The sequence below is a fragment of the Rana temporaria genome, chromosome 4 (genome assembly GCF_905171775.1).
Source record: "Rana temporaria chromosome 4, aRanTem1.1, whole genome shotgun sequence".
Taxonomy (NCBI): Eukaryota; Metazoa; Chordata; class Amphibia; order Anura; family Ranidae; genus Rana; species Rana temporaria.
The window spans coordinates 204,007,790-204,031,512 of NC_053492.1; the positions used below are offsets into that span (position 1 = coordinate 204,007,790).

At 41.4% G+C, this 23,723-nt stretch overlaps 1 protein-coding gene across 1 annotated transcript in view; it reads right to left on the reverse strand.

The window, feature by feature from the left end:
- PSMD1 (proteasome 26S subunit, non-ATPase 1) overlaps positions 1–23,723 on the reverse strand; it is a 102,546-nt gene that overhangs the window by 60,035 nt on the left and 18,788 nt on the right. Inside the window, exons 7-16 of the mRNA XM_040349713.1 lie at positions 23,338–23,564; positions 22,530–22,590; positions 21,041–21,169; positions 19,059–19,147; positions 17,606–17,684; positions 15,935–16,108; positions 12,298–12,409; positions 11,916–12,112; positions 11,237–11,332; positions 8,502–8,566 (exon numbers count right to left, since the gene is read on the reverse strand). Of these exons, the coding sequence (XP_040205647.1) occupies positions 8,502–8,566; positions 11,237–11,332; positions 11,916–12,112; positions 12,298–12,409; positions 15,935–16,108; positions 17,606–17,684; positions 19,059–19,147; positions 21,041–21,169; positions 22,530–22,590; positions 23,338–23,564 (1,229 nt within the window). The remainder of the gene's footprint in view (positions 1–8,501; positions 8,567–11,236; positions 11,333–11,915; positions 12,113–12,297; positions 12,410–15,934; positions 16,109–17,605; positions 17,685–19,058; positions 19,148–21,040; positions 21,170–22,529; positions 22,591–23,337; positions 23,565–23,723) is intronic.

Consider the following 23,723-nt stretch of genomic DNA (forward strand, 5'->3'; position numbering starts at 1 on the left):
TAGAGATGGGCTACAGGAAGTGTCAGATTCAGGGAGGTTTTTTTTTTTTTACAGTTTAAAGGGGGCAGATTACACAGCACAAGCACTGTGTAATCTGATTTAAAGGACCAGGATCTGTATATATTTTTGGGGTTAAGACCAAGCTTTAAAGGGGTTGTAAAGGTTAATTTTTTTATTTTCAAAACCGGTTCCTTTAAGCTAGGGCATTGTTGGTTCACTTACCTTTTTCCTTCGATTTAATTTTTTTTCCCCCTTTGTCTGAATTTCTCACTTCCTGTTCCTCCTCAGTAAGCTTTCCCCCATCATTCGAGACGTTCTGGCTGGGGGTTAGTCAGTGTTCTCGCCCCCTCCCATGGGAGTACATCCCTGCGGGAAGACGCTGTGAACACAGCATCTCCCCGCAGGGATGTAGTCCCAAAGCAAGGGGCAAGCACGCCGACTAACCCCCAGTCAGAACGGCTCAGATGATGGGGGCAAGCTTACTGAGGAAGAACAGGAAGTGAGAAATTCAGACAAAGAAAAAAAAAACATTTAGAAGGGAAATCGAAGGAAAAGGTAAGTGAACCAACAATGCACTAGCTTTAAAGGAACCCATTTAGAAAATAAAAAAAGAACCTTTACAACCCCTTTAATTGTTTTAAGTTATGTGATGGTGTTTCCCATAGCAACCTACCAGTTGAGATAGAACCACTCTCAGACACCTAATTCTCTCAAAGTGTTCACCTCACTGGGTTTAGATGACAGGCAACTTGCAATTTCACCAGCAATAGCAACCGCTGCATTTCTTACATGGCAGCTTTGATTTACACAGATTTCTTTTTACACAGAAATAACTGGTGCATAAAGCAGACATAAACACTAAGCTTTGTAATGCAAGATGGTTGTGTATATACAGGATTTCTCTGTGCGTAGTCATTCGTTTTCCTCTGAAGATCTGTTCTGACTAGCATTGTCCCTGTAGCTAGCTATATTTGGTTCCTAATACAATTTACGAGACTCCTATGTATAGAAAGAAAGGTACTCTAGCTCAGTGTTTCCTCAATCAAGGCACCCCTACAAAATTTTGCACAATCTTGGAGGTAACCCATTCTAAAATGTAAAAAAATTATATATATATATATATATATATATATATATATATATATATATATATATATATATATATATATATATATATATATATATATATATATATATATATATATATATATATATATATATATATATATATATATATATATATATATATACCGTATTTTTCGCCGTATTAGACGCAGTTTTTCTACTCCAAAAAACGGAGTGAAATATCCCTGCGTCTTATATTGTGAATGCTGACAGTCACTGCACCCCCCTCCGTCGCCGCCGTGTCAGAATCCCTCTCTCATAGGAGAGAAGACAGGACATGTGATGCATTCCTAGCAGGGGCATACCAAGAGGGAGTGGGGGAAGACGTTTTACACCCGGGTGTCAAAACATGGGGGATGTCAGTAGCAGTGCAATGGGGGTGCGCTCCGCACCTAGATCGGGTGTCACCCGCCAGAGGTGACACCATCCTGAAGGCAGTGAGAGCCTTTGCTGTTTTTTTTTTTTCAGCCGAACCCCCCCTCCCTTTCAGGGCCATGGTCTAGTCCTGTCTGACTTCCTGCTCCTTCCCCCGCAGCTGCTGTGCTCTGAATATGTCACCACAACGAATTCCTAGCTGCTTCCTGGGTACATCTGAGAGCCAGCCAGCCAGCCAGCCAGCCAGCCAGCCAGAGGGGATTATAATGGCAGTGTCTTCCACTGCCTGAGGTGAGCTGTTGATAAGGGGGTGGGAGGTGTGAGCTGGCTTGGTATCCATTGCTCATCACCTGAGCTAATGTGATAGAGGCTTAAGCTGTGTTTGTGTCTGTCCTGCCACCCTGAGCTGATCTGGGAAGGGGGGAGGTTGCTGTGTCCACCAACATCACCCAGGTATAGTGTAGCTGAGCTGATTTGATAGGTGAGGTGGTATTGCTGTGTGTCCACCACCCACCTATAGTAGTAGTATAATATAAAATATTTTAGTACACCATTTGGTTCAGAATATTTTTTTTTCTTGTTTTTCTCCTCTAAAACCTAGGTGCGTCTTATGGTCAGGTGCGTCTTATACGGCGAAAAATACGGTATATATTAGTGCTGTCAGTTAAACGCGTTATTAACGGCGTTAACACAAACCCATTTTAACGCCGTCAATTTTTTTATCGCGTGATTAAGGAGGTTTACCCTTTAAAACATTTTTTTTTTTTGTCAGCACGTACCTCTTAATCCTGATTTTCACCTGACGGCGATCCCGCGGGAGTGGGCGTTCCCAAGCACTGTCTGTGATTGACAGGCTTCCGAACGGCGCGTCACAGGTTGCCGGAAAAACCCGAACGTCGGTGCGGCTCTATACGGCGCATGCGCACCGACGTTCGGGTTCTGTCGGCAACCTGTGACGCGGGATTAAGAGGTACGTGCTGACAAAAAAAAATGTTTTAAAGGGTGAACCTCCTTAATCGCGCGATTAATCGTGAGTTAACTATGACATTAATGCGATTAGAAATTTTAATCGCTTGACAGCACTTATATATATATATATATATATATATATATCAGCCACTTGCTAAAAAGTGGAACTTCACTCTCTCAATCAACATTGATTATATGGAATCCTTATGCTGCTAGCATTAGTAAAACCAATATGATAGTTTTTTTTCCCCCCCATTTACTTGTTTTAACCATTTTTTTTTTTTTTTACATTTCTAGTTACTTCCTGGTTTCCATGGCATCCCAAGAGTCTTCTCCCAAGAGTCAGGAGAGAAGGAAGGGTTTGCTGAGCATCTTGCCTGTATGCCTGAGCTAAGGGCAGATGGACTCAAGGAAGTAAATGCTACATGAATCTGCCCTTACCCCAAGATGGCCACAGCCAGAAATGCTAGGGACGTGTTTTTAAAGTGATTTCTCAGCAAAATAAAGCATGGAGACATGGAGGGATGGTGGCGTTAGCTTTGAATAACACAAATTAATGTTTGTGGTGGTCAGATACAGTGTAGTTCCACATTAATATAAATAGCAGCTGTAAAAAAAGAAGGAAAAAATAAATAAATAAATAAAAAAACAGAACATAGGGAAGGATTGGGAGGAGCTGCATCATTTTGTAGATATGGTCTCCGTCCCTTATGCAAATATAAGAGCACAATGACATACAGATAGGGAAGTGTTGAAAAAGGCTATGACCCCCAGTCTGGTCAACAGGCATAGCTGAAGCCAAGGGGTCACAAAGAATACCGGGTCCAGCAATGTGCCTGCACAGTAGTTTGGAGACCTTCTGGAAAGGCCACAAAATACATAGTTGCACAAGCAAAGGCTAATCTTAAAGTGGAACTTTAGTCAGAAAATAAACTCCGGCTACATCACATCAGGCTAGCCCTATTTGCAACCAATTAAAAATAAGTGTCTATACCAGTGATGGCGAACCCTGGCCCATGGCACCCCAGATGTTTTGGAACAACATTTCCCATGATGCTCATGTTCTCAGCAGTGTAGTGGAGCATCGTGGGAAATGTAGTTCCAAAACATCTGGGGTGCCAAGGTTCGCCATCACTGGTCTATACTGTTTAAAATCCAATAGTACACCGTTTCAATATTTCATCCAGCTCTGCACATGCTCAGTTGCTCTCCATTTTTAGGCACGGACGAATTTGTAGAGGCTGATCTGCTGACAGCCTAAAAAGATTTTTTTTTTTTTTTATTCATACTTGCCTAACTAGGTGGATGCAGCATCAGTCTGATGCATCTGCCTCTCTCTACACTGAGAACCAAGCAACCAAACACCGGCTGTCACAGCTCTCTGCCCCTCCTCACCCACTGGAGCGCCGGGTCTGTGGGGAGGAGGGGACGGTAAATTTAGCCTCTCAGTGTCTCGCTGAGAGGCTGCACCAAGCGTCGGTCAAGGGGTCTGGCGGATCCCGACTCCGTGGTTGTGATGATGCGGTGCCTGGACCGACTTCTGTGACATCAGCAGAGAACCGAATTCAGCCCACTCTCTGCTGAAAACAAGTCACAAGAGTGCAAAACGAACTGCACTCCTGTGATCCATAGGAAAAAGTACAGCCAAATGAGCTTTGGCTGTACTTCATTAAAAGTGGCATTAAACCCTCATAGCCTTTAGGCTCGGTTCACACCACCATGACCTGAAAGCCAGGCGACTTTGAAGCAACTTCAGGGAATGCCTATGTAACCTCATCAATTAAGGTGAGGATCCGACTTGGAGGTTTATGGGCACAAGTGGATAGAAGTCACCTTGAAATAGTACAGAAAACTTTTCTAACGTCGGAGCAACTTCAGTAGTGTGATGCAAGATAGCTGCCATTGACTAAAATTGGATTTCACGTCACGAGACTTGGGGTCATACAAGTCGGATCCCAAGTCACGGCAGTGTGAACCGAGGCTTACAGCCAAAGAAGATGCTTCTGCTTGATCTGCAACTGCCATGGTGCAGCACATGTGATCAGTTATGACACCAGCTACTTGATGGTTTGATTAAGGACACAAGCAAATGTGACAATTAGCAATCCCAAAATTCCAGGAATGTAACTTTTTTTTAAACTGTAAAAATCGGCAGGTTTAGTTCCACTTTATGATTTACTGCTATTCAGGGGATGTGGGTATCAGCAAAATGGCAGCCTCCAGCAAGCAAAAAACAGGAGTAATGCTCAAGGCAATTTAAAGCACAAACTAATTTTGGTAGCATATTGTGATATGTATGTTCCTTGCTAAAGAACATTTTTTTTAATTTAAATTAATCTTTAACCTGCAATTTCAGAGTGTTTTCAAAAAAGTTAGTTCTGCTTTAACCACTTGCCATCTGGGCCAATTCTGACACTTCGCTCCAACATGTAAATTTTATTTAACCCCCAAACATTATATACATTTTTTTTTTTTTTAGCAGAGGCCCTATAGATTAAAAATGATGGGTGTTGTAATTTAATGTTACATGGTATCTGGGCAACGTTTTTACAAATGCAATTTTTAGGGAATATACTGTAATGAAATTTATTCCACACAAAAACACATTACATACACACTATATATATATATATATATATATATATATATATATGTGTATATATATAAATGTGTTACATTGAATAGATACATAGGTACATGTCTGGTTTGGCCGATATTCACTTTTTTAGAAGTGTCGGTTTAAAAAAATGGTATTGCTTCAGGGGGTTTTGCCGGGGTGAGCCATGCATCACCCCAGTACCATTCCTTAGAGCAGACGGTTGGCTTTATTGTTGCAACCAATGCGGCTCAGCAGCCACTCGGCTGTTTTTACAAGCAGTGGGAGAGGACGTTTTACCCCTCCCACTGCTCGCCCAGGCTCTCCCATCCAACTGGGAGGCCCGAGCAACCAGGCAGCACGTCCAATGGCTGGCCGTGAGTCTCAGATCTAGTAATCCGGAAGCAATGTCATGACATCACTTCCTGGATTATTGACATCTTAAAAAGGCGACAGTTTAAAAAAAAAAAAAAAAAAAAAAAAGTATTCAAAAACCCAGATCTTGACATTTTGAATACTTTGAAGTGCAGAGGAGGGGTCTTGCAGACCTCCATAAAGAATACCTGTCTCTACCTATTACTGTCACAGGGGATGTTTACATTTCTTGTTACAGCAATAACCGTGACTAAAAATAAAAATGACAGTGTAAATTTTTAAATGTACAAAATATCGGCAAAAAAATTTGGCTATCGGCAGGAGGGGTGGGCGAAATATCAGTATCGTAACATCACTGAAAAAACAAATTTGGTCAATCCCTAGAAACTACGGTGCTTAAAACCCTCCATAGGCCAAACTTTTACAGGTTACCAGGTTAGAGATACACAGGAGGTCTGGTGATAGGGAATTATTGCCCTCACTCTGAGGTTCACGATACACACAAACATATTTTACACACACAGCTTGGGTATTTTACATATACTGGGATAGTAATATAGGTCCAGTAGGTACAAAGCATCCACTTATGAAGAAATATACAAGGAAAGTACACTGCACGCTCAACACAATGCTCCGTTACCTTTTTGGTTTCTGACAGCAGTCAGCCTTTTCACTCAGCAACAGGTTCTCTCACTGCCTCTACTCCGAGTGCCTGATGCTGTATGAAAAAGGCTGACCGAACACTGTTAATCAGTAATTTAGGCAAACAGATGTTTTGTTTCATGCTATGGGCTTTGCTATCGGAAGCTTCCTGCATTAAATTGTGGTTATTTGCTGCCTTGGTAAATAAAAGTGCAGGGCAAACCCGCTTAATCTGCTCTGATTCTTTCCATCCCTGTCTTGTGTATAGTTTACCACTAACACTACAAGTTGAGCCTAACCAGCTTACAATATAAAAAAAAAAAAATCCATTCACAACCCATAACTGCCAGTTAAAGGGTTACATGTTGCCTAAATGCACCATTAACAAGACTGGCTGTATATGATTCCAAGCTCTGCCTGTATCTCATCCCAGGAGAGCTGTCACCGGCTGTATAAACACTAGCTTCCCGTCAGCAAGTTCAGTCAATACGGAGCTTGTTCCAGGCGGTACGCACTCTCCAAGCATTCACAGCATAGCTGCTGCTTACAACTCCACACCAAACAGAATAACTGCATGAACTCCACACTAAAAAAGTATCTACAGATTAAAATACACTCACCTTTTGCTCACTGCAAAATAAATAAAAAAAATAAAGTTTCATACTACTCCCACACAATGTATAGGGTTTTTCATTTTGTTTTGCTATGTGTAAGATGTACAAACATTGATAAAACATAGTTTTTATATCATTCCCAGTTCGATGCAACAGGAGAGTATCATTGGTTTAATTTATTGCATTTTCTGAAGCAGAACAAGGACGATTCTATGATCATAGGTAGTCTCAGATACCTAAAGTAACAGCAGTGTTTTCAAATGCAGTGGTATTTGAAAGATAAACTGGAAAAGTCCCCCCCAGAAGGAAGGAAGGTTGGGGAGGGGGAAGAAGGGTGCCAAGAGCACCGATAATGTGGCATGGTTGGATGTCAAGTCTGGTTCATCCACTCCCATGCAGGACAGGGTAGTGAAGTCAGAACAGGCGGTCAGAAGGCTCCAGATGAGGACATGTATTAGCATCTGTTCTGAGGTTTGCCAACACATGCAGACTGCTGGGGGTCCAAAGTGACCAGAGGAAACATTCCAAACAACGTGGCTGGTAATCTCTCATATCAATTTCTCAAGTACCAAGGGGCTGGTTCCAACATCAGCCTCTAAAAAGGCTTTTAGGATGGTACTGCAATTGGATCAGACAGCAAATCCATCAGCAATAACTGTAGCTCCAGTTCAGGAGCCAGAGGATTGGCTGCTGTGGTGTACCGGCCACTGCTGCGGTTAGCCATCTTCTACAAGGGAGAACAAGTATTAGGCTGAGGGTGCTGGGGACTAGGCAGAGGAGCTTGCAGGGAACTGATAATGCCATCCCTGAGCAGGCCACAGGAGCACGAAAGAGAAAGAAATGAGGGGGCCCCAATGTGGCAGAATCCCAATTCCCAAAACAGAATTCTGACATTTTCAGTTAGATTAAAGGGTCACTAAAGGAAAACATTTTTTTTGCTGAAATAACTTTTATGTCTCTATACCCTATAAACAGTCAACTGATTACTTTTAAAAATGATTAAAAATAGATTAAATTCAATCATATAATGTGCCTCTAGTTTCACTTTCGGTTTTAAACTGGTTTCATGTTTCTGTGAAGTAAAGAGACCCACAGAACAAAAACAAACAAATCCAGGGCAGTGTTTTGTTTTTAAAATGAATCCGATTGGTTCTGAGGAGTTTTAGACACACAGTAATGACAGCTTAGACCACCGTGAAAAGCTCCCAGTACTGTGGTTATAAGGAGCCAGACAAGCAGGAAGTGTGGAGATCACAGCAGAATTACAGCTACTTCAAAGCAAAAACGAACAATGAGGACATGAAACCAGTACTGCAGTAAGGTAAAGGAAGCTATTTAGCTAAAAAAAAATTCCTTTAGTGATCCTTTAAGGATCGATTCTCTCATAAAACAATATCTGAATGAAAACATTTGCCATGCTTTGCCATTACAACAGTACTGAAATCTGTAGGATAAAAAGGTACTTTCATACCAACTCCTCCGTCAAAAAACACTAGACCATTTATAAAAACATGTGAAAAAAAAAAAAAAAAAAAAAACAGGACTAAAATAAATTTCTCTCTAATGACCAATTCGATTCTATGCATCATGTCTCCCAAAAGAGAAATGCAAATGGTCACTATGGGCAACAAAACCCTTTGTTGTCAGTATACATAAGTTCTTGTTTTTTTTTAAACAGAACACCTGTTATTTTTAAACACTACATATACAAAATGTTACACTTAAGAATCTGCAATACAACATTATTCTGTCAGTCGGGCAAAGAGGTGACCAACAGTATACGGTCGGATGAAGAAATGACTGACCTGAACAGAATGAAGCCAAGAGACTCCACAGCTGCCCTCCTTACATCATCATTTACATCACTGACCTGGAATTAAAAGAAAACCAAAAATTAAATAAAAGAAATGTGTTGTTTTACCATACTATATAAACTGACATTAATCACATCCTCAAATCTACCTAGAACACTTAAGCTGACAATCTCTGGAATGTTTCAACATCCGAAACTTCTTCACTGCATTTAACAGTACAGAGGGTCCTCAAGAAGGCCTTCCACACATACACAGCTTAATATTTTCATATGCACATAGCACACATTCATCCATTTCACACAGTGTTCAAATTCTCTTCACTCTAAATGAAATTCAGGAAGGAGCTCAGCCATACAAAAAAATCTCAGCAGCTATGGCCAAGTCAAACATGGTGATCAGAATTAAAAATTGCATTGTTCATTTACCTAAAAGCAGAATGTGCAATTTTAAAAACAGATGGTAATTCAGAGTAGATATGACATATAAAAACAGTAATTAAGCCTCGTACTCACAATCGGATTTTCCGATGGGAATTGTGTGATGACAGGCTGTTGTCACAAGCTGTGAAAATCCTGTTTGTATGCTCCATCAGACATACAAATTTTCCGTGGACAAATGTTGGATAGCGTGCTTTCAAATTTTCCGCCAACAATTGTGTGTTGTCGGATTTTCCTTTGGACAAAACCCCAAAGGACAAACACGCATGCGCGGAAGCAATGCTCACCATAACTCAACATTAGCAGAAGTTGCCCAAAGGGCGGCTCTAAAGAGCTGAAAAGCCATGTAGCTTTGCGTTCTTTGCCGTTTGTATGCAAGACAAATTCATGGCCAATGCCCTTCGGACAAAAGTTCTACGCAGAAACTCCGATCGTGTGTACCAGGCTTTACTCTTAGTATTACCAGCATACATCCAATAATTCTACTGTAACTGTAAAACCAGGACTCCCCCCCCCCCCCCTTTAAATTTAATATCCAGTAAATAAGAATGATCCAATGAGTAGAGAATAAATAGTATTGGAACAATGACTGTCTGATAAAAGACTGCTGTATTAAAGTTTTCTACTTAATAGCAAACTGGAAAATACCTTCAGTTAGGAAGTAGAGGCAAATGTAATCGAACTGAACTGGTTTCCAAACAAGTACTTTGTCTTAATTTTCTTCAACATATACAATGAAAGCTGCCAAGGGCTTCAGAGGAAAGAAAAAGGTGCCCATGGACGATACTCAACAAAAAGTGTTTATAGGAAGATATGCATACCGCTTATAGTCAGTTACTCATCACAGGCTTCACTGCAAAACCCATGGGTGCTCGCCTGGCTTGATGCACTCCAGGAAACCAGTCGGAAAAGGGAATGAATCAATGCACTCTGGGCTGCAGCAACGTTTCTGGTTTAATGAATGGGGTTACATATAAAATGTTTCTCGCTGAAAGGCTTTTTTCCACAAAGCAAGTGTTATCATGTTTCATGTCAGCGGTAACCCTTAAAGTGTTTCAGAAGGTTTTTTTCTTAATGCATTCTATGCATCAAGATAAAAAAAAAACTTCTGTGCACAGCAGCCCCCCTTAGCAATGTTTCACGAGAGTCTCAGCAGTCCAGGACTTTCCTTCGTCATTGGCTGAAACAGCAGCAGGGCGACATTAGCTCCCACTGTGGTCACAGTGAGCGATCCAATGATCAGAAAACTAGGCAGGGGTGAGCCACAGCTCAGTGTCTAAATGGACACACAGAACAGCAGCTTGGCTCAGGTGTGCCCATAGCAAACTGCTTGCTGTAGGGGCACTCGGCAAGAGCGAGGAGCCAAAAGCACAGACGAGGGACCCGAGAAGAGGATCTGGGCTGCTCTCTGCAAAACCACTGCAAAGAGCAGGTAGGTAAAACAGGTCTGTTATTTTTAAATGGAAAAAAAAACACACACACACACACACACACACACACACACACACACACACACACACACACACACACACACACACACACACACACACACACACACACAAACTTTAGTATCACTTTAATGATCTACAGCAAACACGTCATTTTGATTTTGCTGTAGTCCAGAGTGCAGGCATTATTCGGACAGCCTGTTTACACCATTTATGTTGGGCTGTGGTGAGCAGTCTTGCCCAGCACAATTGCAACTTAAAAACAAGGAAATTAGGCCTTCTTTTTAACTGGAGTCAGTTGACATCAATGTGCATGCACTACTTTTTTTTAGCACAGCAATTTGCAACGCAAACACTCGCACTGCAAAGCCGCGCTACTAAAGAGAACTAAATAAAACACCTTAAGTGACATTAAAAATAAAAAAAATTGTGAACATTGGGATTGGCACACCAGCAACCCTACATTTAGAGAGACGTACTTCTCCTGTGGATCACAGGAGTGCAGTCCATTCTGCACTGCTGAGAACAGTTTTCAGCAGACAGTGCACTGACAGTCACCAACAGTCTGCTCAGGGAGCCCTGAGAACTGAGCGATTGGAGGGGGTTTGATCGCTCCGTTCTCAGTCTTCGAGCCGGTGGGGGAAAGATGCACCAATGCTGCATCCACCTAGTCATGTACGATACTGTGGGGGGGGGGGGGGGGGTTGGGAAATACATACTTCTCTTTTATATTGTAAACAAATTGATTAAATCTGATTCACATAGCTAACCCCACCTTTAAAATTAAAGAAATAGGCTAGTCTGCATACATGTAATAGGATATTCTATGGAACACACTTACAGCAACATGGAGCAAGCGACGAATAGCTTTATTATTTCCTGATCCACAATATGCCATAGCTACTGTGTACATGCCAGAGCGACGCAAGATTGGGTCCTAGGAAGAAAAACAGAAGATAAAAGAAACAAATTTAATTTGTGAACCAGACACACGCATCTGTGAATCTTAGCTCTGCTATACAGGTTGCACGGCATGCAACTCTACAATGGACAGCATTTTGTGAAAGGTTTGGCACAATAAATTTCAAATCTTGTGTTTTTGCATTTGGATTGAACTTTACTATTTATTTTGCTTTCCTCAGCTCACACTTAAATGGAAGCTGCCAGCAATTGCTTCATAGTGCGACTGCTAAAACCAGAGATGTCTGCTGCAGGGAGGTAAAACAGACATGCCCTATACATTCTACAGGAATGAGCACAAGCCAAATGTTCGAGAAGGATGTTGCAGGAAAAACAAGTCCAGGAAAGCGTTTTGTTTTTTGTTTTTTAAGCAATAGTACATTAAGCAATATTTTACATTTTTAGTTACTTAAAAAAAAAAAAAAAATTGCAACTATTGAGGATAACAAATTAAATTGTTAAAGAAAGGCATTTTAATAAACAATGGTTTACTACTATTTTAAAGACAAACAAAACAATTCCCGTTGGATAAACTGATTATGTGCTTTAATATTTCTTACCTTGTCCCTGCAAAGACTCTCAATCAGAGCATCAGCCTCCTCCATACGGCCATACATAACCAGGGCAATGCCTACAGCAAGCCCTCGTAGGATTTTTTCATGTTGTGTCTCCTGAGCATATCCAACCATGTCTTCAATGGCCTGGGCATTCTTAGACCCAAGCATCACCAAGCCAAGTGCCAGGCCCGCAGCCTCCCCTAGTAGCCAAACAAAGGCAAAGTTACTTCACACATTCTTACTATAAATGTTTTTTTATTTTTTTCACAAAATTTAGCAAACAGCAAGTACTATGCAAGATAACTGCACAAAACGGTGAAATAGTACCACATATAAAACAGAAAAAAGAAAAAAAAAAAAAACAAGACAAGCTGTGTAAACAAACCTGTCACTGCATCATCCTGGTACAAGTTTGTTTTGAGAAGATCATAGACATCTTGGCGTGCAGTGCCCATTGCTGCCAAGCCCAACCCTAGACAGCCACCGTGCCGGACAATCTGCAAGAAAAAGTTTGTAGAGGGTGATTAGCAACCTTTAACAATTTTTTTTTTTTTTTTTTAAAGAGAAAATACAGGTTTGACAGCAACATATACCAGATACAAGTATTACAGAACTAAACAAAAAAAGATCCCACATGGAAAGAAAAAAAAAATCCATCATATTTTTCATCTTTACCAATATGTACTGTACTTCTATAAGATGATCTCAGTCTTCTGCTTCACATTTAGAGACAAATTAAAATGCATTTGCAACCAAGATGAGAGTTAAACTACCAATTAGCAGTATACACACTGACTTGCAATTTTCACAAAGCTGGAGGCATCACCAATACAATGGATGGAGATGGTACACATTTAGTTTTGACTTTGTATTAGTTAAAAGTTTGGATCCCTGCATGTTGCACCACATGTAAACTGCATATTGCTCTCCGGGACTTCAGGAGTCTGTGTGTACCCATTCACCCCATAAGCTACAGCCAATGTCACCCTTAAAAACACATACAGAACCAAGCATAGGCTGATGTACTTTTATGTATAGGCAACCCCCCTCTTTTTTTTGCTTTGGATAGAATATGAAAGGGTTAAAATCTCCACTTGTTTTGATGTTGGGAAAATATATCTTTGCTTCCTGTCTAGAAAAATATAGGATTCCTCCGATGGACATTTAACGTTTGACCAATAGGTGTTATTCTTGTTGCTCTTTAGCACCCACTTCAGTGTTCCACCAGAAGAGGGGGGTCACAAAAACTGTTTACCAGACAAAAAGATTTTGCCTCTGGAGAGTATTTAGGTGCCTCCTGTAGCCCGAAGTCTCAACAAACCTCATAGGAGCAGCAACTGACATACAGGAAAACACACACAACCATAGAGTAATATCACAAACTCATGTATTGATATAAATGAAAGATAGGTCACTGGCCTCAAGAGGACATCCATTATGACGAAACGCATAGAGTAGAGCTAGCACTCGCATAACATCCGCTTGATGGAGCAGGGTTTGTAAAACATGCCTGTATGTACGAGTGCCTTTTATGTAATCAATAAATTGTGGTTTGTGATATTACAATAGGATGACCCTGTGATTTTCCCTGCATGTCTGTTGCTGCTCCTTTGAGGTTTATTGAGACTTTGAGCTACAGGAGGCACCTAGATAAACTCTCCAGAAGCTGTGGCATTGTGTGGGTGCTGTTTGACTTCTGCAATAGGAGTATTTTTCTTTTTATATCTTTACTTGTGTATGCATAACCACACATTTATATGCATTTAAATGTGTAAAATTGGCAGTTATGTATAGACCCAGACACGGCTGTCTTTACTTTTTTTTATTTATTTCTTATTTATAGATGTAGCTTTTGACGAACAGATACTGTTAGCGGAAACCTCACTATGCCCAACCTCACTGTGCCCGAGTCAGTGTACCTGAAATTGACAGGCTGCGGGCATCCATTCATTGTTTAAAAGTCGCGGTCTCCTCCTGGTCTCTTCTGTGATAGGAGTTTCTCAGCAGACACAATAAACCTATCACAGACGTTCTCTCATCCTCAGACTCGGTTTCCCAGCAGACACTGGGGCAGATTCATATAGATCTGCGGATCTTTAGATCCGCTGGATCTACCTGGTTTACGATCCGCCGGTGCAATTTAGCGAGGCAAGTGCATGATTCATAAAGCACTTACCTCGCAAACTGCACCGTCGGATCCTAACTCCCCCCGGCGGAATGCAAATTCCGCGGCTAGGGGGAGTGTACAATTTAAATCAGGCGCATTCCCGCGCCGATTTAACTGCGCATGCGCCGGGGCGAAAAAGCCCAGTGCGCATGCTCCAAATGACGTCGCTACGACGTCATTGTTTGCGGCTGGTACGTCGTTTGCGGCCATCGGTATTCCCGATCGCGCTACGCAAACGACGTAGAAAATTTAAAAATCGGCGCGGGAACGTCGGCCATACTTAACATTAGCTACCCCTCATAGAAGCAGGGGTAGCTATGCGCCGGAAAAACCCGAACGCAAACGACGTAGAAAACGAGCGACGGGCGGGCATACGGACGTGAATCGGCGGTTTTCCTCATTTGCATATGCGACGGGTAAAAAATCGCGACGACACCTAGCGGCCGGCGGGAGATTACAGCCTAAGATTCGACTGGTGTAAGTCACTTACACCAGTCGGATCCAAGGGAGATCTATGCGGAACTGATTCTTATGAATCAGTCGCATAGCTCCGACGGTGGGATCTCACAGATCCGACCGTCGGGTCACACAGATACAACGGCGGATCAGGAGATCCGCCGGCGTATCTATTGATGAATCTGCCCCACTGTGTTCAGTGTTCCGCCAATCACGGGCGTCCGCTTGTCCGTGGATGAAAGGACGTCCGTTATTGGCGGAACACTGAACACAGTGTCTGCTGGGAAACCGAGTCCGAGGATGAGAGAACGTCTGTAATAGGCGGAAATGTGTCTGCTGAGAAACGCCCATCACGGAAGGGACCAGGAGGAGACGGCGACTTTTAAACAATGGACGCCAGCAGCCTGTCAATTTCCGGGACACCGACTCGAGTATAAGCCGAGGGGGGTATTTACAGCCAAAAAAAAAAAAAAAAAAAAGGGTCTGGAAAACCTCAGCTTATACTCAAGTACTGGTATATACTGTAATGGCCAGCCTAAGGCCAATAAAATGTCAGGAGATATTTGTCAGTTTAAAAAAAAAAAAGCCGATATTTACCTGTGGGTATGTCAGTCTGGCCCGCTTCTGTCGCATGTGCATGCTGGAAAACCAGCAAGCCAACCGACTGTCAGAACACAACAGCTCTGCGAGGAAGCTTGCCGAAATAACCTCACATGGATAGTACAGCTGCTCCAACCAGAGCTGACAGGTTCCCCCCACTGAAGAAACCATAATGGGCTGAGAACACATCAGCTGTAGATTAGGAGGCTCAGGAACTAACAATACATATGGAATAAAATATTAGCAACAAAGTCATTTAAGCAGTGATGCGAGTAGCTGTACAGTAGACTTAAAGCAGTAGTAAAGCATTCTTTGTTATTTGTACCTCCAGGTGCGATATTCACCCTGCATGCAGTCAGTGACATTACTGGCACATGCGATTCGAAGGTCCAGCATACCTTGCCAGAGGTTTGTCCCAGAACCGAGTAAGATCGTCACAGCTCTGGGCAATCACACAGCTAGAGTGCGCAAACCCGGAACAAAGACCGGGGGAAGATGTCAGCCCTCTCAGCGGTGACCAGGTGCCGCAGGAGGGCTTTGTTCCAAGGTAAGTATTCCATAATGGGCCAATTATACAATTGCCTTACAGGCGTTTTATTTTTATAGCTGCGGTTTACAACCGCTTTAAAATTTGAGGGGAAAAAAATGCATCCCTATATCAAAGCATATAAAAGCTTGATTTACATTGACAAGTGCACCTTTAAAAATGAAAGTTCTGTACCACAATAATGCTTTTAAAAACAGGAGGATGCCTGTCAAATTCTTTGGCAACATTTAAATACAGGTCAGAAATACTTACATCATTGCTTGCATTCTTTAATTGGTTAAGTAGATAGTCTATTATGTCACCTCCATGGTTGGCATGAATAAGTCCCAAAGCATACAAGCCTCCCCCTTCCTGGTACGCGGAACCAGGTGATGTGTCCTTCGGCAAATAAGTAGCCATAAGCTGTAGTGCCTCCTTTTCATGTCCCTAATAAAATAATGAGTAAAAGCTAGTACACACACTGTACATACCATACACATACATAAATTATATACACAGACAGTATCTCACAAAAGTGAGTACACCCCTCACATTTTTTAAAAGTATTATTATATCTTTTCATGTGATAACACTGAAGAAACTACACTTTGCTACAATGTAAAGTAGTGAGTGTACAGCTTGTATGACAGTGTAAATTTGCTGTCCCCTCAAAATAACGCAACACACAGCCATTAATGTCTAAATCGCTGGCAACAAAAGTGAGTACACCTCTAAGAGAAAATGTCCAAATTGGCCCCAAAGTGCCAATATTCTGTGTGGCCACCATTATCTATCAGTACTGCTTTAAACCTCTTGGGCATGGAGTTCACCAGAGCGTCACAGGTTGTCACTGGATTCCTCTTTCACTCCTCCATGACGACATCACGGAGCTGGTGATTGTTAAGAGACCTTGCACTCCTCCACCTTCCGTTTGAGGATGCCACACAGATGCTCAATAGGGTTTAGGTCTGGAGACATGCTTGGCCAGTCCATCAACTTTACCCTGAGCTTCTTTAGCAAAGGCAGTGGTCGTCTTGGAGGTGTGTTTGGGGTCGTTATGTTGGAATACTGCCCTGTGGCCCAGTCTCCGATGGGAGGGGATTGGGGGGGGGGGGGGGGGGGAGAGGGGGATCATGCTCAGCTTTAGTATGTCACAGTACATGTTGGCATTCATTGTTCCCTCAATGAACTGTAGCTCCCCAGTGCCGGCAGCACTCATGCAGCACCAGAACATGACACTTTCACCACCATGCTTGACTATAGGCAAGACATACTTGCCTTGCTACTCCTCACCTGGTTGCCACCACACACGATTGACACCATCTGAACCAAAATAAATTTATCTTGGTCTCATCAGACCACCGGACACGATTCCGGTAATCTATGTCCTTAGTCTGCTTGTCCTTCAGCAAACTGTTGCAGGCTCTCGTGTGCATCATCTTTAGAAGAGGCTTCCTTCTGGGACAACAGCACTGCAGACCAATTTGATGCAGTGTGCGGCGTATGTTCTGAGCACTGACAGGCTGACCCCCACCCCTTCAACCTCTGTAGCAATGCTGGAGAAATAACACCAAATTTAACACACCTGCTCCCCCATTCACACCTGAGATCGTGTAACACTAACGAGTCACATGACACTGGGGAGGGAAAATGGCTAATTGGGCCAAATTTGGAAATTTTCACTTAGGGGTGTACTCCATTTTGTTGCCAGCGGTTTAGACATTAATGGCTGTGTGTTGAGTTATTCTGAGGGGACAGCAATTTTACACCGTTATACAAGCTGTACACTCACTACTTTGTCGCCAAGTGTCATTTCTTCAGTGTTGTCACATGAAAACCTATAAATAAAATATTTACAAAAAAGTGTGAGGTGTACTCCCTTTTGTGAGATACTGTGTGTACACACACACACCCCCCATTACTAAATGACTAAAGACTGCTTACCTTGTGGATAACTCCCAGACTAGCTGTTGCTGTGAATTTTGCCCAATTTGTGGCTCTTGCTAACCATTCTAAATTATCTCTGTCAAAGAAAATATTAAATTAAAGCAAAGAATACAATTTAACATGTATGTAAACCTCAACAATGAACATCTCATATATGTGAAAGATCAGCCCAATACAAAACATAATTAATATGTACTATGGTTTCAAAAAAACTTTCTACGTACTGTTTGTAATTCTATATGTACATGGGGCAGACCTATCTGTCCATTACATATGCAGGGTTTGCTTAAAACAGTGATGCACACCTTCATCTGACCAAGTCTACTAGACATAAATATGGTATAGTGAAGCAGCGCTAGATACTGTAAGCAATAACTACAATAAAGTGCTAATGAAAACATAAATAGCTAAAAATGTGTCAAACACAGGGAACTTCCGGTCATGGCCGTGACCGTAAGTCCCTGTGTTCGACATGTTTTTTTGTTGCTGCCGTTTGCCATTTTTAAACTGTCTTGTTTTATTTAAAAAAAAAAGTAACATAAGTTATTAATTGCTACACAAGAGAGACTCTTCTCTTCGGTCTTTAATCCTGTGGATCTTGAGATATTATTTCAGAGGAGCAGGTCGTGGAACTTGGATTGGATGGAAAGACAGCTTTTGAAACTGTGATTCCCTGTCCAGGATACATCAAGGAGGAGGATAAGGCAATTGTTTGATGTTAAACGTTCGTTGTTGCGCCACTAGACCCGTTGGGGTCCATCTTTAAGGCGAGAGGCTAGCACACACTGGGGGCGGATTATAGAAGGACAATTTCTGTCTGACCAAAATATAAAAACACATCACAGCCTTGAAAAACACAAAAACAATGTTCCTAGTAGCCACAGACCCAAATTATCCTTGCCTAGGCTTTAAGTCACATGAGATCAGGAGCAGGATAGCAAAAATGTATTATATAATATATATATATATATATATATATATATATATATATATATATATATATATATATAATATAATATATATATATATATATTATATATCTCCCCCCAAGTAATGCTGGCATGTGACCTAATGACTGAAATTAGTACACTTAAAATAGGTCTAGCTTAATTGATAGCAACTATGGAATGGTTTACAGCAATCCATAACTTGACAGTAACTGAAAATAGGAATTTACAATGATCAATGACAATGATTCAAGTCATAAAAGCAGGAGCCTAAAGAGTACCCGTCAGATTTTAGTTAAAGCACATTCACATTAAACTTCATGATTGGCCTTAAAAAAATAAAAAAAGGACCTGCACACCCTGAAGCTAGCATTAGTCTCTTTCTAGCTGACATTTTGCATTTACATACAGAACACAGAGAAGAACGCATGGCATTTTTTAAATTCATCCTGTAGGCAAGACCTGACAAAACCATTTTAAAGACAGACCAGTGGTGAACTTACCTGAGGAACTGGTCGCTGGTGGTGCCACAATGCATAAAAGAATTTGCTATTACAGTAGCCGTATGACACACAGAATTCCTCACAGCATCCTAAAGCAAAAAGCAGACCGCTATTCAGTAACAAAACAATTTATACATATACTTGGCGCATGCAAAGTGCACAATGTTTTTTGACACCAACTGAATGAAATTATATTTTTTTGTATATATTTTACACACACTTTATGTGACCTGTAACCAGAAAGCTGTATCTTGATTGTGGCTCTGGAGAATAGAAATTCACATGAACAGCCCATAAAACGCTGCATTATTTAGGACAGGCAATAAAGGCAGCGCCAAACCAAAATTAGCATACAGCTAATTATTTAGGTTTTTCTTGGACTGGATAGATAGAGAAAAAAAGATAGTGAAAAGAAGAAACTGAAAAGAACTGGGAGGAGGTAGCTATTTTGTTCTTTAAAGAGCTTTAAGATATACTGTATTTACTGTACATACTTGAATTTTTTTTTTTTTTTTTTGTAGGGTTAAAAAAGTATTTTCAGTTTCAATAATTTTTTTTTTTATTGAAAGTGTTTTGCAAAAGGTAAAAGGGGTAGACAAGAACATACAAATAAGGCCTACAGTTGGCTTGAATCAACCATCCAAGGAGTAAAAGATCAAGATCTCCACTCCATCTCCGACACCCACCAGAGTACTGCCTATACAGGAGTTTGAAGATATTGAATCCAAGGGTTCCAGACCCTTTCAAACCAGACAGTAGTATCACAAAATGTACTAACCAGCTTTTTACTAATCATTAGCCAGGTAAGCTTATGCTTAATTACCGTCAACCCAACCACGGGATTCATCCAGGCAGTGGCGATAGCAATTTTGGCCGTTAAAAGTGTAAAATAGAGTCTGCAAATGGTGGGGTATTCCCTTTACAGATTCATGAAGTAAAGCTATTTTAGGGTCTTTGACAACATTTACCATGGTCACAGAGTATATTAAGTTGTGGGCTCTGATCCAGAAGCACCGAACCTTACTACATGACCACCACATGTGGAACATTGAGCCCACAACCTCGAAAACACAGGGCCAAGGAATCCGAGTACATTTGATGTAAATGCTTGGGCACTAGATACCAACGAGAGACCACCTAAAAGCCCACTTCTACCAGGGAGATATTCATAATGCCCTTATATGTCCGCACAGACCATTCCCTCCATTCACCTTCTGAGATTTCAACCCCCAAATCCCTTTACCAGGCCAGCATATAGGGCAGTTTACCTGTGGAGTTAACAAAGTTTATAAAGTTCAGAGACACCGCCCCTCTGGAGCTCACTGCGATAACACCCATTATCAATTGCTGTACGAACCGCAACAGGTTTAAGTCTACTAACAGACTTAGGAAAATGCAATATTTGTTGTAAGCGGTAGGCCTCAGAAGCCAGCATGTTAAAGCTATTGGACAAAATATGAAGCAAAAAAAAAAAATCCTCTACGATCCAAGAATTGTCCGATACGATAAAGGCCCTTTTCAAGCCACATTTGGAGCTCCCAGGATCATGGACCGGATGGCAGTGTCAGGTTATGAAAAAAAATGGCCCAACAGGGGTAATGGGGGGGGGGGGGGGATGGAACATGAGTGGCAATGATTTACACAGCATGTCGCAAAAAAAAAAAAAAAAAGAAATGGGATAGTGTAGGGCAAAGAACTGCCTGCTGATGCTTAACCGAAATCCACATCAAAGGGTCGATAGGCTGGGGTACACAAGTCTGGGTCTCTAGCACCACCCAGTCAGGTCTGTATGACTTGGCATATATTGGGATAGCTGCGTAATTTGGGATAGCTGCGTAATTTGGGAAGCATGGTAATAATCGCAGAAGGTGTAGAGAATCCCCCCCGAGTCTTGTAAAGTACATGTCACTATAGTCTATGGCCCCCAAGTGGAAAGTATTTTCACAAAAACACAAAGTCAGTTATGTCACAAGCTAACAAACCTTGGTGTTCTTTAGGATCATTAAGTCTGTGTTGTTGTTCCGTATCAAGAATTGCAAGTTTAGCTCTATAGCCATCTCTCCACTCAAGATTTTTATCATTTTTGAAATCTGGTCTTTAGGCTCTGGACTCTGAAGACATAGGAAAATATGCTGCATAAGATATGTGTCCACTATTAAAACGTATTTCAGGCAAAAAAACAAACAAAAAAAACACACACACACACACACACACACACACACACACACACAATGACATGTTAATGCCACCACAAAAAAAAACCCTACCTGTGCCCCAATTCACAAAATCTAATTATCTCTGCTGAATGAGAGGGTTAGAGGACAGACTGGTTGATCCTTCCCCTTTAGCAGAGGTTATGTGACCTCATACCCAGCCTAAAGATATATGGGGGACTTGAGCAATACTTTCTCAAAGAAAAAGAACTGTTGATTTTAGCCATTCATCCTAGCAAGACTGCTAAAAAGGGAACTACAAAAACCATATTGAAAGTACTCCCATGGGTGTTAAATGACTTATTTTAACTGTGGCCTACGCATAACATAGGATACATTTTCCAAAAATATTTGTGCTCGACCATTATACCCACTAGGCTCCTTTTGATTCAATGGCAGATTTATGAAAACACAAAACTATACAGCTTTAATTCAGTGTATGGCATTAACTAAAATAAGCAGCGGCATGTTCCTAAAGCCTCATTTACATATGCGCTGGTTCTTAACATACTTCTGAAAAGATCCACGGTGACAGTGGACCACTTGTCAAAGCTGATTGACAATTGGCTCAAAAGGCCTTCTAAAAATTGCTATTTTAGTCTGTGAAAGCCCACAGCAACCATGTGAATTACACTTAGTTCCTGCACTGTCCCTTTTACCTGAATGGGTTGCATTTGGCAGCTTAACATCAGCTTTATGGCAAAATAAAAACACCCACAGCTGCAAGCGCTGATCAGATTGCTGGTTTTCCAGCATGTCCCTTCAACAAAAGCTGGTCCTTAGACCAGCTTGTCAGGACAGCTGTACACATGGTCCGAATGTTAGCTGGTTCCTGCTAAATTGGCCAATATTCAGACCGTGTTTACCCAGCTTTATTTAGTCTGCACAATTGCATTGCACAGAGCAACCCCAAACCTCCTCTTCTGGGGTCTCTCATCAGCACTCTCAGCTTCTCCTCTTCTGTGTGAGCAACATTCTTAGAAGAAATGCTAGCTTGCTTATCCCTCAAGTATGTAGATCACCTGCACATACTACAACCCATAGAGGAGTGGGTTTTTACAGACCCTAATCCTTGAGATGCATAAAAGGTTGCCAGACTTGAATGACAATTCATTCCATGTACCGCTAATGCGTAAAAACACAGAAGTGAAAAAAAGTTCACAAAAACACATAATAAATCAGAAACCATTTTCAAAGTAATTATATATACACACATTATAAAAATCATGATTTTAAAAGGTTCGGCGTTGGCACTAACCGCATCAGTTGATTTGCTGCCTGCTGTGCTGCCAGCTTTGTCCTCCGTTTCCATTGGTTCACTGCAAACATTACAAAAGGATTATACGATGCAGAACAGGAAATTAGAACCAGAATGTAATAAGTGAAAAGAAACAGTGATTCACAATGACATGCAAACAAAAGTCTGTTGTGTATTCAGTCAATCATGGATAAACGAATACTACAAAAACAGCGTTGCAGTTAACAGTAAATCATATACTAATCAAAAAATGACGACCAATTTACACCTGCTTTACTTTAAATAAATGGAAAAAGGCCTAATGTTATAGCTACCATAAACTGGTGCCCAAGCAAATAACCACTGTTCTAGTCTTAAATCGTGATCTTGTTCTACAGATCAGAGATAGCTAAAGCCCTGTCAGCAGTAACGTACACTGAGCCCATTTACGGCACCACTCCGCTGTGATGAAGTGGCTCCTAACATGGCACAGCATATAAGCACCTTATGGCATACTTGCCTGTGAAATTAAGCCCTCCAACACTGCGCTGCCTGTGCTCTGTCCCGAGTGCTTTCATCTTCTCCCACTCTTATTTCTGAGCTTGCTCTGTTCGACCGATTAAATAGCTGGGCCACATTGACATCACTCCTGTGCATATGTGTGGGAGTCGAGTCATCACAGCACAGAGCAGTGCTGTAAATGGGCTCAGTGTACATGACAAGCCCATGTTTGTTTGTTAAAACTATTATGCAGTGCTAAATGTTACTGGGAAACCCGAGATCTGCATTATTTTGAAGATTGAGCACCTGCTACTCCTGGAGATCCTACCTTTCTTTGGCAACACTGGGAACTGTGCCAGTGTTGGTAGAACCTGGAACTGAAGGAATAGGGGCTCCAACTGTACGAAGATTCTGTATGACTGAAGACAGGAACTGTTGACTAGCACTCTCATATAAGTCAAAGCATATCTGGTAAGCCATGAGCAGGTTCTCCTCCTTCACCAGCTTTTCCAGTATATCACTAACAGCTTGGGGGTCATCTAGGAAAATGAGGCACTGTGAAAAGAAAAAGAAGAAATATAAGAATGGAAAAGTAGAAAAAAAGTCAAATTTCTCAGCATCAAAACATTTTTGTATTTTTATTTAGACAAGGCGCTACATTACTTATTGCTACTAAAAGTAAAAATTTACTACATTGTCACTAATTACTATTAG